The 14,477-nt window shown below is 37.0% G+C and overlaps 1 protein-coding gene across 2 annotated transcripts in view; it reads left to right on the forward strand.

Moving 5' to 3' along the window:
* Sp4 (Sp4 transcription factor) overlaps positions 1 to 14,477 on the forward strand; it is a 63,333-nt gene that overhangs the window by 45,236 nt on the left and 3,620 nt on the right. For both annotated transcript variants that reach the window (XM_052184824.1, XM_052184823.1), the window contains exon 5: positions 4,191 to 4,390. In XM_052184824.1, the coding sequence (XP_052040784.1) occupies positions 4,191 to 4,390 (200 nt within the window). The remainder of the gene's footprint in view (positions 1 to 4,190; positions 4,391 to 14,477) is intronic.

The following is a 14,477-nucleotide window of genomic DNA, read 5'->3' on the forward strand; positions in this document are numbered from 1 at the left end:
TGAGGATACAAGGAAAGTGGAACATCTGTTTGTTGCTGGTGGAAGTGAAAATCTATACAGCCATTATGGAAAACAATGTGGAGATTCTTCAGGAAGCTGTGAATTGATCCACTTCAAGATCTAGCTGTACCACTTTTGAGCATATACCCAAAAGACTCTACACCATACTACAGAGACACTTGATCATCCATGTTCATTGCTGCTTGATTTGTAATCACCAAAAGTTGGAAACAATTCATATCAATGGTGAAAACATGCTTCATTTACATAGTGGAATATTATTGAGCTGTTAAAAAAACAAATTTTGTACATATATGAATGAAAACAAAATAACAATAAAACTATATTGAGTAAGGTAACCCAGATCTCAAAGACATATCATATGTTCTTATATGTGGATGTTAGCTTTTAAGCTTTCAAAATATATGCTACCATCTCAGTAACCAGGGAAGTTAAGTACCTAGTAAGAGACTAGGATTGGTACAGGGAAGATATTTGAAGGAAGAGGAGTTAAAAAATAAAGCTATGAGAGTTAAAGGGGCAACTAACATAGGATTAAATAGGGAAAAGATAGGAGAGAAGAGTGAAGGAGGAAAAATGGAGAGCTAGAACTAATAATAAAGCCATTTGAAAAAAATCAAGAAAACCTGCTACAGTAGAAGCTTCCTAAATATATACATGTATGAAAGGAACTTACATGGAGTCACTAAATAATTGAGAAGACAGTGCCCCAAGCAGTCATCTTAAACCACTAAGTAAACCTTCAGTTCCAGAATAGGTACATAGTAGCATTCACACTCACATCTTGTCCCATCAAACCTGCCAAACATTACAAACTATTGCCAAGGCTCTCCATATCTTAATTCTAAGGCGCTGTTTCTGAAGAGAATATGTCATAAAGTACTTAAAAGTCAAACTGGTACCTAATTAGAAGCTTCACTCCTACTAATTAGCATCCATGGTTCTGGAAGATATTCTGCATGATGCAAGAAAAAGTAACCCAGCTACAAACCCTGCAACCTGCTTACAAGACATTCTGATACAATAGTGGCACAAATGTTATGGGAACATTAACCACTTTTAAAATCTGGATTCAAGAACTTCTTCATGAGATGAAACCTGTACCTGAAGCTGATAAAGTGGCCAAGAACCTGAGACGAGCTAGGTCTTGGACCTAGAGGAAAACCTACTTCCTCTGCTAAAGGAACATAGGAATGAAATGACTCCTAATGACACACTGCTATACCCATATACCAGTGCCTCACTCAGTCCTCATCAGAGAAGCATCTTACAGTAGATGGAATGAACACATAAATGGGCATTGTACAGACTGAGAACACTTGGTCCTAAATGGGATGTCTTCATCAAACTTCAAGGCTTGCCCAGGTTCAAGTTATATGGGGTCCCAGCACTGAGAAGAGGAAGTGGGCATGAGATCCAATCCCTAACCAAGAAGCTATTTGCAATTGATACCCACTAGCAATGAAAAACTCAAGTTGCGTCTAATAAAGTGTCACTGGATTTATCAACCATACTCCAGGACAGTCACCATCCCCAAGAGTAGTTGGACAAACAAACCCTCTATGTCATGTGGGAGGGGATATTTTCCTTTCATTTTGCCTTGTTGTGACAATTTTTGCCATGTTGGTCTTTTGCCTGGTTGTTCTGACATTAGATTTTGTGGTTTAATTTCCTTTTGAAAAATAAACAACAAAGTTGCTTGGATAAGGAGATGGAGAATTTCTGGGGGGCGTCAAAGGAGTGGAAAGCGTGGTCAAAATATACTGCATGAAAAAATTGATAAAAAAGAATTCTGTATTATAGTATTATAATATTATAGAGATACAGTTATAATATCTGTTATTCTAGAGATACATTTATAGGATCCAATATTTTGGTTTTACTTATTCTACTCTGGAGAATTTCTGGTGGTTTTTTTTTTTTTCAGGGTAGGGGAACAGATCATCCAATTTCTCACTGTTTAAATCTAACTTCAGCTCTAGAACCCTGGATCAAGTCAAGGAAGCTCCCTTCCATCATCTCCTTTTTTTAATCTCATTTTAATCATAAAGGGTTTTTATGCCTGACACTTTATTGCATTTATTATAATAATTGTGAGTTTTTAAAAAATCCATATAGCTGTTACAAGTCAAAGGATTTTTGCATATATATGTTAAAAATCCTCCTGGTTATGGTGAATAATTCTCTTTCTAGGTGACCAGGATTTTGTCTGCTGCCACCTTTCTCCCCTCTTTTCCCCTCCTCTCTTTGCCAGCCTCTCTTATCTTATATGTCTCTGCCTCTGGGGAATGCTGGCATCCTAAGTATGTGCCACACACTGCTTAATTTGCTGTTCTTTTCATCTGTGTTCATGAGATGCTAGTCTCTGCTTTTCTTGTATATTGGCCTTACAGTGAATTGGGAAGTGTTCCCTGCAGTTTTCTTTTTTGAACAAGTCTTGAGAGGGGGGAGGGAAGGGAGGGAGGGACCGAGGAAGGAGAGAGAAGGGTGGTTATAATAGTACAAACCTTTATACCAAACACTCCGTAGCAGAGGCAGTTGTTTTTCTTTTAGCCCAACCTGGTCTATTTAGTGAGTTCCAGGACAGGCAGGGCTGTATACTAAGACCTTGTCCCAAAACAAGTAAAAAATTATATATAGGGGAAAGGGATTTCGCCAGTAAAGCTATTTGACTCTAGGCTTTGTAATGTTTTCTAATTCTTTTTTGTTACAGATTTACTTTGACCATTTGTCTTTGTTTGTTTGTTTGTTTATCAGTTTTTCACATTTTCTGTTTGAGAAAGTGACTGCCTAAGTGGCTGGTGACACATAATGCTCCTCTAAGATCCTCTTTATTTTCATGAGATTGATATTGATTTTTATTTGCAAGGGAGGTAATTGAGTCTTTGCGTCTTGCTTAGTTTAGCTGAAGCTTTTTTATTTTGTTCATTTCTGGGAGCATATTCGGATCTCAAAGCTCACTCTTCCTTTCTACTCTTGCTTCTTTCCAAAGATTCATCATACCTGTGGTTTTTGCCTTATCTCGAGTAACACTGTATCTTTCTCTCAGGTGCCTTTGCAACAGTTGTTTCCTTTTGAAAACAAGCCCAGCAATGAAACTTCAGCTTTCTTGCAGATTGTCTTTGAGATTTCTTTGAGATTTGAGTTCATTCTAGCTAGATTTTGGCTTGTAAGTAGGAAGTGGGGTAGCGTGATGCCCTGATATAACAGCTCAGTGCTTGGAGGCAGGGACAATAGGCTCACATTTTCTTAACCTGGGCTCTTCCAGCTGGGTAGCTCTAATTTATGAACTGTGCATGAAAGTCAGGAAACACCTGGGCCATATCATTTTCATCATGTCACAATTACTACAGAGTTCGATGAGTTGGCCACTGGATGCCTGTTAGCCACACTCAACTGGAGCTCAGCCTCAGCAACAGGCAGTAGAATGAGAAGCTCTGTGCCCTGGCTCTCCCTGGAAGATGGAGAGCTGGGAGACTGGAGGGGAGGGAGCCCTCCCTGTTCATGGCTGTACTGTTCTGTAACTCTCCTTTGTCATGCAGGTGGAAAGGAAGAAAAGGAGTTAGTCTTAGATCTATAGACTCCATTGTTACATACTTTAGATTTCAGAGTGAATATTAGTTTTTGCTGTTAGTGGTTTTTAAGACTGAGACCAGAGATTCTTGAATAGTGTATTGGGAAGTAGATTTATAATTTATTAGTTTTGCTGGAAGGGGTTCATGGAATTCCTTGTCACACTGACCTGCTAGAAGTGAATCTTGGCACCCTATATTTTTAACTGAGGTAACTATCTTTTTGATATTTAGAGGAGAATTCTCAAGAGGTTTGTTTTCTTTCCCAGGTGTAGGTAGCATGCTTCCAATTCCAACAATAGGGAGGCTGGGGCAGGGAGATTATGAATTTGAGGATAACCTCAAAATTATAGCTGGTTCAGGCAGTATGAGCTATGTAATAGACATAAATTCTGAAGCTTACCACATTTTCATATAAGTTTTAATACATGACCATATTTGATTTTTTCCTCAATGAATGAAAAAATTTTCATGGTTTTCTTTGTGTTCAGACATACTCAGAAAAGCACTTTCTAATCATGTAGATGGCCTGCCTTTGTTTTTGGCACAGATAGAAGCTGAGTTTGGAGTATAATGATGTTGGTTTTGTTCTGTCAGGGGCAGCAGTGAACCAGGAAAGAAGAAGCAGCATGTTTGCCACATTGAAGGGTGTGGGAAAGTATACGGCAAGACCTCTCACCTCCGAGCACATCTCCGATGGCATACGGGAGAAAGGCCTTTCATATGCAACTGGATGTTTTGTGGCAAAAGATTCACAAGGAGTGATGAGCTTCAGAGACACAGAAGGACCCACACAGGTTAGTTGGTTTATCTTGGGGGAGAGAGATACTACTTAGTTTTCGAGTGCTTAGTGAAAGTTGCACTGTTGAAGGTCAAAACGTCTCGCCTTCTTTCTGATATACATTTATTTTACTTCTTACATTTTATCACCATTTTTATATAACTTGGAATTATTTCCTTTTGCTTTTTAGGATGTTAAATCTATACCATGATTTTCCAAAGTGTATGTATGTATATGTATGTATGTATGTGTATATCTGTTTATGTATTATGTATATATATATATATATATATATGTGTGTGTGTATATATATATAAAGTGGATATATTTATTATGTATATTATATATATATAAGAAGAGTATTAAATTGTGGTTGTAAGGGTTTTTCCAGTGCAAGGGCATCTTAGCAGTTGGGAGTCAAGGAATACCACAAAGTCATACCACATAACAAATATCACACGAGATTTACTGGGAAGAAGAGAATGGCAGCTGGGTTGGGTGAAGAGGAGAGGTTTTTAATAGGAGCATGTGCAATGGGCTGGTGGAAAAGTACAGCATGGCTGTTGATTTTTTTTGTTTTGTTTTTGTTTGTTTTTTTGTTGTTGTTTTTGTTTTTTGTTTTTTGTTTTTATTTTTTGGGCTATATCACCAAGTCACAAGCAGAGATTTTCAAGCCTCAGGAGCTCCATGCTCCATGTCAAGTCAGGGCAGGGAGTATTACCCTAGCCCTGATCCCCACAATGATATTAGTGACTCCATTTTCCCTTTTCAAACCCAGAAAGTGTGAAGAATAATATAACAAATACCGACTTAATACGCAAATAATATTTTTTGTTACTTTTAGTAAATCAACTCACTAAGGAAGTCAGTACCAAAGTCATCAGCCACCATCAGTCTATGATTTGGCTTCTTGTATATTTCTAAACCTGTGTGTATTATCTGTGGATATACATAGGAAGTAGTTTTTGTACAGGCCATAAAATATTGTATGATATCATATACAATGAAGTTATTTGAAACTTTTTTTTAACAGCTTTGAATTTTTTGCCTCAAGTTTGGTCCTTTAGATTATACAAAATTCTTCAGATTATGCAAAAGGGTGATCTTGTTCTTCCTCCTCCTCCTTCTTCTTCCTCTTCCTCTTCCTCTTCCACTTCTTTTTTCTTGTCTTGAATAATGAATTGAGGCTACAAAATATTTCATATGAAAAGCCAGTTTTTGATTAGTTTATTCTTCTGACTATAGTAACATTTCTCTCAAATTGTCTATAATTGTACCTTAATTTCTGGGTCCCCTGTTATGAAGCGCTATTCCATTTGACAATTCATACACCAGTGCCATCCAGTTTTAGTTACTATAAACTATCAAATCTCAGCCACTGGTGAAAGCACAGTCAAGCACTCATCTCCTGCTTAGAGTGTGCCTGGTTCTTACCGAGTCAATTTTGAGTTATTAGTTAACTTACATAAGCTGTGGTATATGTTGAAGACACAGGAGTCCTAGAGTTGGCCTTTCTTATGAGCTGGTGTTTGTTGGGTATTTGAATGTGTTTCTTCCTTTGGTGCTAAAGCAGCACCATGAGATAGAAACAAGGCCCATACTGCAGATTAGAAAATTGTCTCAGGTGGCTGGGGATGATGGTCAGTGACAGGGGCCCTGTGCTTCATCTGCAGCACCACAGTTGTTAAACGAGTTACAGACACAGAATGACCTGCTTTGGCAACCCAATTGAGTATTAGCATGTTACTCTGTCCAGGAAGTTAGCTTTATATAACAGCTATGAGTTTGGGGTTTTGAGAGAGTTTAAATTTTTTAAATTTTATATGAGAAGAGAGTATCTGTTCCCTGGATTTTCAGGGGGAAAGGTTAAAAAGGGCAAGGAAAATTGCCATTTATTTGATTTCAAACTTGGCATTGTGATTGGATTGCTTTGTTTGAAAAAAAAAAAAGATAGGTTTTAAAGTCTCTAGTTTACATATCCATACTCATACAGGATACACAAAATGTATTTATTCAAAGATAAATGTTTCAGACTCAAATTCATAATATATGGCATTTTTCCTCTCCCTCTCCCCTCACATCCTTTTTGAGACATGGTCTTGTGTAGCTCAGGCTGGTATCAAACTCTGTATGTAGCTAGGGTGACTTGAACTTCCGATCCTCATAATGCACCTGCCTGTACCTTTTTAGGGTGTGGATTACAGCAGTGCACCATCATGCCCTGGTTATGCCATGCTTGGTGTGAACCCCGGGGCTTGTGCTCACTGAGCACTCTACCATATAAGCTACATTCCTAGCTTCTCTCTTCCCTCTTCATCCTCTTCCTCCTCCTCCTCCTCTTCTTACTCTCTTTCTCCTTTTAATATGATCTAAATCATAATCATCTGCTATCTTCCTAATTAAGAATCAGATTTATTTCATGCTTATTGGTACAAATGTTTTGAATATATATTATCCCACACAAAATTTTTTAATTAATACATACTAAAGGGGCCGGGAGACTTCTCATCATTAAGAGCTTGTGCTACTCTTGCAGAGGACCCTAGTTTGGTTCCCAGCATCAGTACAGGCTAGTTTACAACCGTCTTTATCTCCAGCTTCAGGGGATCCAACTTCACCATCTGGCCTCCTCAGGTATTGGCACTCATGTGCACATATGCCTTCACATACACAATTACATAATTTTTGAAAAATATTTTTTAAAATAATGGGAAATATTTTTAAAATAAATAAAACCAAGTAGGGACTGCGACTATGGTTTGGTGGTAGAATGTTGCATAGCAAGTAAGAGGCATTAATCCCAGCACTGCATCAAAAGAAGGAAAAACCTCTTTGGCACTAAAAATTCTAAGCTCAGTTTTGGTGTGCTTACAAACTGGGCTTTTAAAGAGTTGCAGATAGTCATGCCAGTGCTTGTTAAATTTATTGAAAACAGTATCAAACAAAAATACCTTTTGAAATTAGTATTGATTTAAAAGTTGGACATGTTTCCATTAGAAGCCTTGACCATTTATGGCAAGAATCTTTCAGTTCACTATTTCACCACCACTCTCAATAGAAACACATGGATGGACTGTGAGTATGTAAGTGAGTTATTGTTAATCCCTTTCGAAAGTAGTAAACATTAGTTTCCTTTGCTAAAGAGAGAGAGAGAGAGAGAGAGAGAGAGAGAGAGAGAGAGAGAGAGAGAGAGAGAGAGAGAAAGAGAGAGAAAAGAAAAATGTAAAGCTTGCAATGATCCATGCACAGAGTATATAAAACTTAAATACTACACAAGGTTTGTGAAGAAAGTTCTCTCCTCACCAACTCCTCTGGTCTCAGGATAAAGTCCCTGGGCTATGTTTTACTTTTTTTTCCTCTGAAGACTGCCACAGACGCTGTAGGTAACATCTCTATAAGTATTCATCCTGAAATATTTTGCCAGAGGATATGACAGTCGACTTAACTTCATGAATATTTCCTGGCCTGGTGGCTCACTCTTTTACCATCAGTATTCATGTGGCAGGGCAAATAGATCTCTGTGAGTTAAACTATACTGTTTACTAGCAAGTTCCAGACCAACCAGGCACACAGAGTGAGACCCTACATCAAAAGAGAAACGAATAAAAACTTTTTGAATAGACCTTAATTCTGCGCAAAATGACTCTCCTTTAGACACATCCCCTTATTGATAATCTCTGTATTCTAGTTTTTTGAGGCAATGCAGTCATTATTTTGTCAATGATTCTGTCCTCTGTTCTTTTTGATGCTTTAGGTTTAAGCCATTTCTCCTTTCCTCCATCACTATAATCTAGTAGTTGTCTCAGGAGAGGACAGTCAGGTATGATCCTGCTGCCATCTTAAACAACAAGGAAAGACATTTACCTTTCCTACTAATTAAAATATATTGCAGGAATAGAACCAAATGCTTATTGCACCTAATAAGGATATAGACATACATATATCATACATTCATGTGATAGTATAGCTCACTTCTATGACTATTTTACTGTGGACGTGGTACTCATTTATAAGAATATTTCATTGAACTGTGGCATCATGCCAAGGAATAGTCAATCCAGGGATGATTGCTGGTAAGTAATATTATAGGGAGGTTTCATCTTCATCCACATCTATTATTTTTTACCAGTTAAGAAAAACCTAAAGATGCTCCTAAAATGTTCTTTACAGTAGACTTAGAGTTTCACAACGCATACGACTTAGTCTTTTATCCTAGACACAATTTTATATAAAGCTATGCAATTATAAGCTTAAGTGGAAATGAAACTTGATAATGAAAATGCCAGTGGTTTTCATGTACAAAAGAAAAAATACTGATTGGCCAAATAGATGAGAAACTATAGTTACATTAAATTTCCCCTCAGAATTATTATACAGCTGCTTCAGTTTATAAAATGGCCAAAGCTATTTTCCGAATGAATCAGTGACTCTTCAGCCTCTTGATACTAGGGGTTACATTCAGAGCTGGGTAGTGTGCTTGTTTTCTTATCTAAACGATGAGAAGAACAGTAGCAGACAATTGAAGAATGAGCTCAAACTTAAGTAAGTATACAATGCAGGTAAGTCTCACATTGTTCTCCTTGCTATGTGTCCTGGGGATTGACCCTATGTGTAATGCTTAGCAGGTGCAGGCAACAAACAATAATGGAAACTCTATGTATGTACCAGAAAAGTCAGAAAGGGGACAGTGGTCCCCACCAGCATCTCACTCCAGTAGTGGCAACATAGACACCAAAAAGGCTTTCTGGTTGATGAAATAAAAAAGATACACTTGTGGATTAGAAAACATAAAGGAAACACTGAAACAAAGATAAAAGGTGATTACTAATTCTTTGCATAGCACAAAAGAAATGCTGGCTCATTCCTAAGCTTTGCATGCACAGAATCAGAATAGAGTGATACAAGCCCTTATAAACCATTACCAATTCCTACATATGGGGCTAAGAAGTATATATTCTCTCTACTACGTGCAGATGTGTGTCTGTGTGTAGGCTGAATGAATGCACATAAGTTATAGTTGTATATATCTATGTAAACACATGAGGAAAACAAAGGAAGGAGCCAAACTCTTGAGTCAGCCTCTCTTGCTGAACCAGCAGCTCACCATTTAGGCCCTAACCCTAACCTTGATTAGGATGATTAGGGAAGAGGCAGGTTCCTTGGATTCACCTGTTTCTACTCAAGTTGGGGTTACAGCTTGCACAGTTATAGCCAGTTTTTTGTTTTGTTTTGTTTTCTGTTTTTGTTTTTAAATTCAAACTCAGATCTTGTTCTTGCTCACTTAGTTGTCGTAGTCCTTGAACAATGCCTTTAAAAAGGAATTAATTTTGAAACTTATGGAGGGGGAAGAATGAGACTTTGAGTCTGAATGGTCTTAAATGGAGTAATTATCTACTAAGACTAAAAATTTTCTAGAAGACTTTAAATGACTCAGAATCTGCAGCAAAATATCTAAACTGTCCAGAGTACAATAAGATGCTAAGATAACCCAAATTTAAGAATGTGTCAGGCTTTAAAGCAGCCATTAAAATCATGATCCATAGACTGACTATAGCTAAACATGGCTGAGTGGATTAGAAAAGCAGACATTTATAATTAGAGAAATTAAAACTATAGACTATAACCCAATAGAAAAGTACAGCATTCAGAGTTAGAAATGACTAAATATTCAGCAGCCAAATGGAGACTATAGCAATTGAAAATGAACAGTAGAAATTATGAATTCACAAAGGCATAAGGAAAAGATTGAGACAGCAGAGAGTGAGTTGGACCTCAGGACTGCATGTGACAGAAATGAAGGATGTAAAGTTTGTGTTATTAGAAGGAAGAGGAAAGGTTGATACAGGAAAACACTGAACATAAAATAACCAAGATTTCCTATTAGATATTAAGTAGAGATCCAAAAGTTCAATACATCCTAGATGGGTGTTAAAAGAAAAGCTTGCCCAGGCATGTCTCATGATTAGTCTGCTGCAAATCAGAGATGATGATAAGAATCTTGAAGGACTCTGAAAGAAAATGTTACATTTATGTATAAAGGAAATGAAAGCTTGAATGATAGCAGATTTCCCCTAAAAGTTTTGGAGGATGAGGAGTAATGGAAGATGCCTTTGTTATGAAAAGGGAAATAGGACCATTTAGCCACTCACGGTAGCATATTCCTAACATTTGCACACTCAGCAATTTGAGAAGGAAGAGTCTGAATAGGAAGGCAGCCTGGGCTACCTCATAAATTTTAGAACAACCTGGGCTACATGTTAAGAGACCTTTTTTTAAAATGGGCTTTGTGTGGATGGTAAATGCACCTGTACATGTGCAGATGCACATTCTTGTATATGTGTGTATGGTCAGAAGAAGATATCAAATATTGCCTTTGTTACTCTGTGCCTTATTCCTTTGAGGCAGGGTCTCTCCCTGAACCTGTGGCTCATAGGGCTACACTGACTGCCAGCAATCCAAAGTGACCCTTCTGCTCCAACTCCCTATCATGTTAGAGGTACAGGTGTGTGTAACAAACCTCAATTTGTACATGGATGTTGGGTCTAAAGATCCAGATTCAGGTCCTCATGGCTACACAGCAAGTACTCTTGCCCACTGAGCCATCTCTCCATAGAGACTTTTTTTTTAGGTGAAATAAAACTAAGAATTTTTACCATCAGATTTGCACCAGAAGAAATACTTCATAATATTATACTTTAATATCCAAAAGTTACTTCATTCAAAGTAAAACAATAAATATTACTAGAAAAAACTTGAAGGAAATGAAGAACAGATAATAACAAAAAAATAAGTTAGGGACTGATATGGTGGTAAACACTTTTAATTCTAGAATTAGGGAGGCAGATTCAGGCATATTTCCATTAGTCCAAGGCTCATCTAGTGTACATAGTGACTTTGTACTATGTATGCTAGAACTATGTAGACTGTGTGTGTGTGTGTGTGTGTGTGTGTGTGTGTGTGTGTGTGTGTAATGCATATTCTATATAGGGAGAAGAAGGGTGAAAACAAAAGAATGAAAAAGTGGGGGCAGAAATTATAGCCCAGACTGGCCTTGAATTCAATATGTAGCCCATGCTGGCCTTTAGCTTATATAAAGTTATCAACCCATATATTTCTGAGCTACCCATGGGCCAAGAGAAAGTCTCAAGGGAAATTAGAAAATAGCTTTTACTGAATGAAAGTTTTAATCATATAGTATATAAGAGGCAAATAAAGAGTGAATATGTCTTTTTCAGTTCATAATCTAATATTTTTACCTTAAGAAACAAGAAAATGAAGTGATCCAAAATGAGAAATTAAGAAATAATAAAGAGGGGAAATAAATAGGAAAACAGGTCAGAGAGTCATTCAGACTAGAGGCTGTGGAGGTGGGCTTGTTTTTTGTGCTGTCAGGGGTGGAACTCAAGGTGGCACACAGGCTAGGTAAGTAAGTGCTCTACTCTGAGCTGATAGTACCTAGACCACTCAACCCCAAATCTGATTTTCTGGAAAGGCGAAACCTCTATACTCCTCAGTCACGCTGACCAAGAAAATATATGCATAGCACTAAATACTATCTAGATGTTAAATGGATGATCTGAGTGACACTACCCTATATTTGAAAATAATGTTCAAAAAGGCACCAGAACCAATATTTGCTCAAGGAGAGGCAGATAGGACTTGGGATAGAGCCTAGTGAAAGAGCTTTGATGCAGCACACTGAAGCCCTGAGTGTAGCTTCTTGGAAATACTACCAAAAATAGATAACATGAAAAGCCTTGTTCATTAAGGAAATTCAATCTTGTTAAAAACTTCCAAGAAAGAACACCATGGGTCAGGATCTAAGAAATTTATTCTAGGCTTGAAAGCCTGAACATTTGAAAATAATTCAGGCATGTAATTTATCAAATTAATAATGAAAGAAGAAAATGACAGTAGCTTAAATAATACAGTATTTGGCAAGAGTCTCTGTTTTTATAAACATTCATAAAACTGAACTGAAAAGAAAAACATAAGTTTGGCAGCTTAAAAGAGCACAGTTATCCTTTTGGTCCTTTAGGTTAGAAACCCCAGTGCTCTGCATGGAGTCAAGGTGTGCATGGAGCTGTACTCCATAAAGCTCTGGGAAACAACCTACTTCTAAGCCCATTGCAGTTAGCCAGTTTAGCCTTGGTGCTATGTTGGGGCCTTACTTCCCTGGCCAGAGTTTGGTTTTGCAAAGTGTCTGGTTTTTGTTTTTGTTTTTCCCTCACGTGTGTACTAGGACACCATCTCAAAACTTTGGTTGGTCCCTATCACACTTCTAATCTCTCCAACTCTAGATACAGATAAGTGTCTTTGACAGTTGAGAATAATTCATCTATATCAAATTATATAACCTACTTAGTTACAGCTATGAAACCCTATTACTGTCTCTGACATATGTGTAATTTCCAGGAATTGGAACATGCAATACTTATAGGGCCATGTTGTCTGTGACAGTAGCCAATATTAACTGATTTGTTAATCAGATTCTTTATTCAGAAAGGTAATCATTCATTTTGACAGCCTGGGCATTATTGGAATAGATTAAATAATTTTAACTATAAAATTGTATGATCTGTAGTTAATATAAGCATTCTTTACATCCTTGAAGTAAAGGCCATGATGGTATTTGTTGAAGGTAGGAAATAAATTTTGCCCAATATAGCAGAAAACACTTTGGTCATTGAGCAAAAAGGACTCATTTTCTACGTGTAAGTGTACTTGAAGTTAATTCAGTAACCATGTGGATGAGTGGACAGGCTGGGGAAGTCCACACTGAACATGTACTGGGTAATACTTACTGGGGTGATAGATCTGAATGGTAGTTGTTAATTTGAGAGTAGAAGTTAAAGTCAGAAATTGTCTTCAACAGAGAGTCTATAGGAACCTGTTGGAAAGTGACTGAGTTCATGAATATTGCAATTAATAAGTTATTTACTAGACTGTCACTATGTAGATTTATCTCCAGCTGTGTATGTATAGAAGGCTCCCATGTCTCAAGCCATCACTCTCTGGACTATAAATCAGACATGGTGGCTATGAAATAATGGTGGTGTGTGGTGTAACATAAAAAGCCCATACTGTATGTTCTGTGACTTCCAGGCAAACTAATATATAAAATAAGGCCTTCAGACTTTCTCTAGCTTAAAGGTTGTACAATGAAAGCTTTTTCTTTCATGGTAAAAAAGAAGGTAAATGACTTCAAGACTGTTTCTCAGATGTGTTTAATTTCCATCCTCAATTAGTATTAGCATTCATAATATTCAGGCTCCTTTATTGCTGCCTGTATTTTTAATGCCTCTCAGAATTATATCCAATACATTGATTTAGACTTTAAAAGAAAAATTCTGTATTGTAAATACAGTCAATATAAAAGGACAGAATATCTGATGTAGAAAATTTTGAAATTGTAGATTTTCTCTTGGTTAAAAAAAATCTACTGAAAGAATCTGCATACTGAGATTTGTTATCCCACCAGGAAAACCCCATTTCACTGACATGACAGTAGTAGAAGGAAGGACTAAAGCTGGTAGTGTTAGCATTTGTAAACAGAATAGAACAGTCAACTAAGTCTCATGTGTTCTATTTTTTCCCTTTTAAGTAACATTTTTTTTTCAGTGAGTAGAACTATATTTCTTTATTTTATAAAAAACTGTTTTTCTACATGTTTAAGGATCAAACTGTTATCATTGTTCCTTGGAAACTTAAAGCTGTATTTAATTTGATATATACAGCCCAAATTTTTACTTATAAAATCTCAGCATGCTACTAAAGTCTTAGCTTAAAATAGTTTCATATGTCATGCCGCTCAAGTTTAAAGGCAGGACTCAGCTACCAACTTTAACTAGAGTACACACGGCCTTGCCCACTCACTGCCCTTTGTTAGCTGGTATAGATTGTCAGGAGATTTTTTTTTTGTTAGTAATTCTTTTGTGAATGGGGGAACTGAGGGTCAGGGTTGTTATTTTACTTGTTCCTGTCCCGAACTCTCCCCACCACACCCCTGTAGTTCAAAGCAAAAAGGTCTTTTATTCTCAGATACATGGTTTTTCTTCTACATTGTCTGCTTGATAGTTTTTTGTTTATTTTTTTTTGTTGTT

This window comes from Apodemus sylvaticus, chromosome 6 (genome assembly GCF_947179515.1).
Source record: "Apodemus sylvaticus chromosome 6, mApoSyl1.1, whole genome shotgun sequence".
NCBI lineage: Eukaryota > Metazoa > Chordata > Mammalia > Rodentia > Muridae > Apodemus > Apodemus sylvaticus.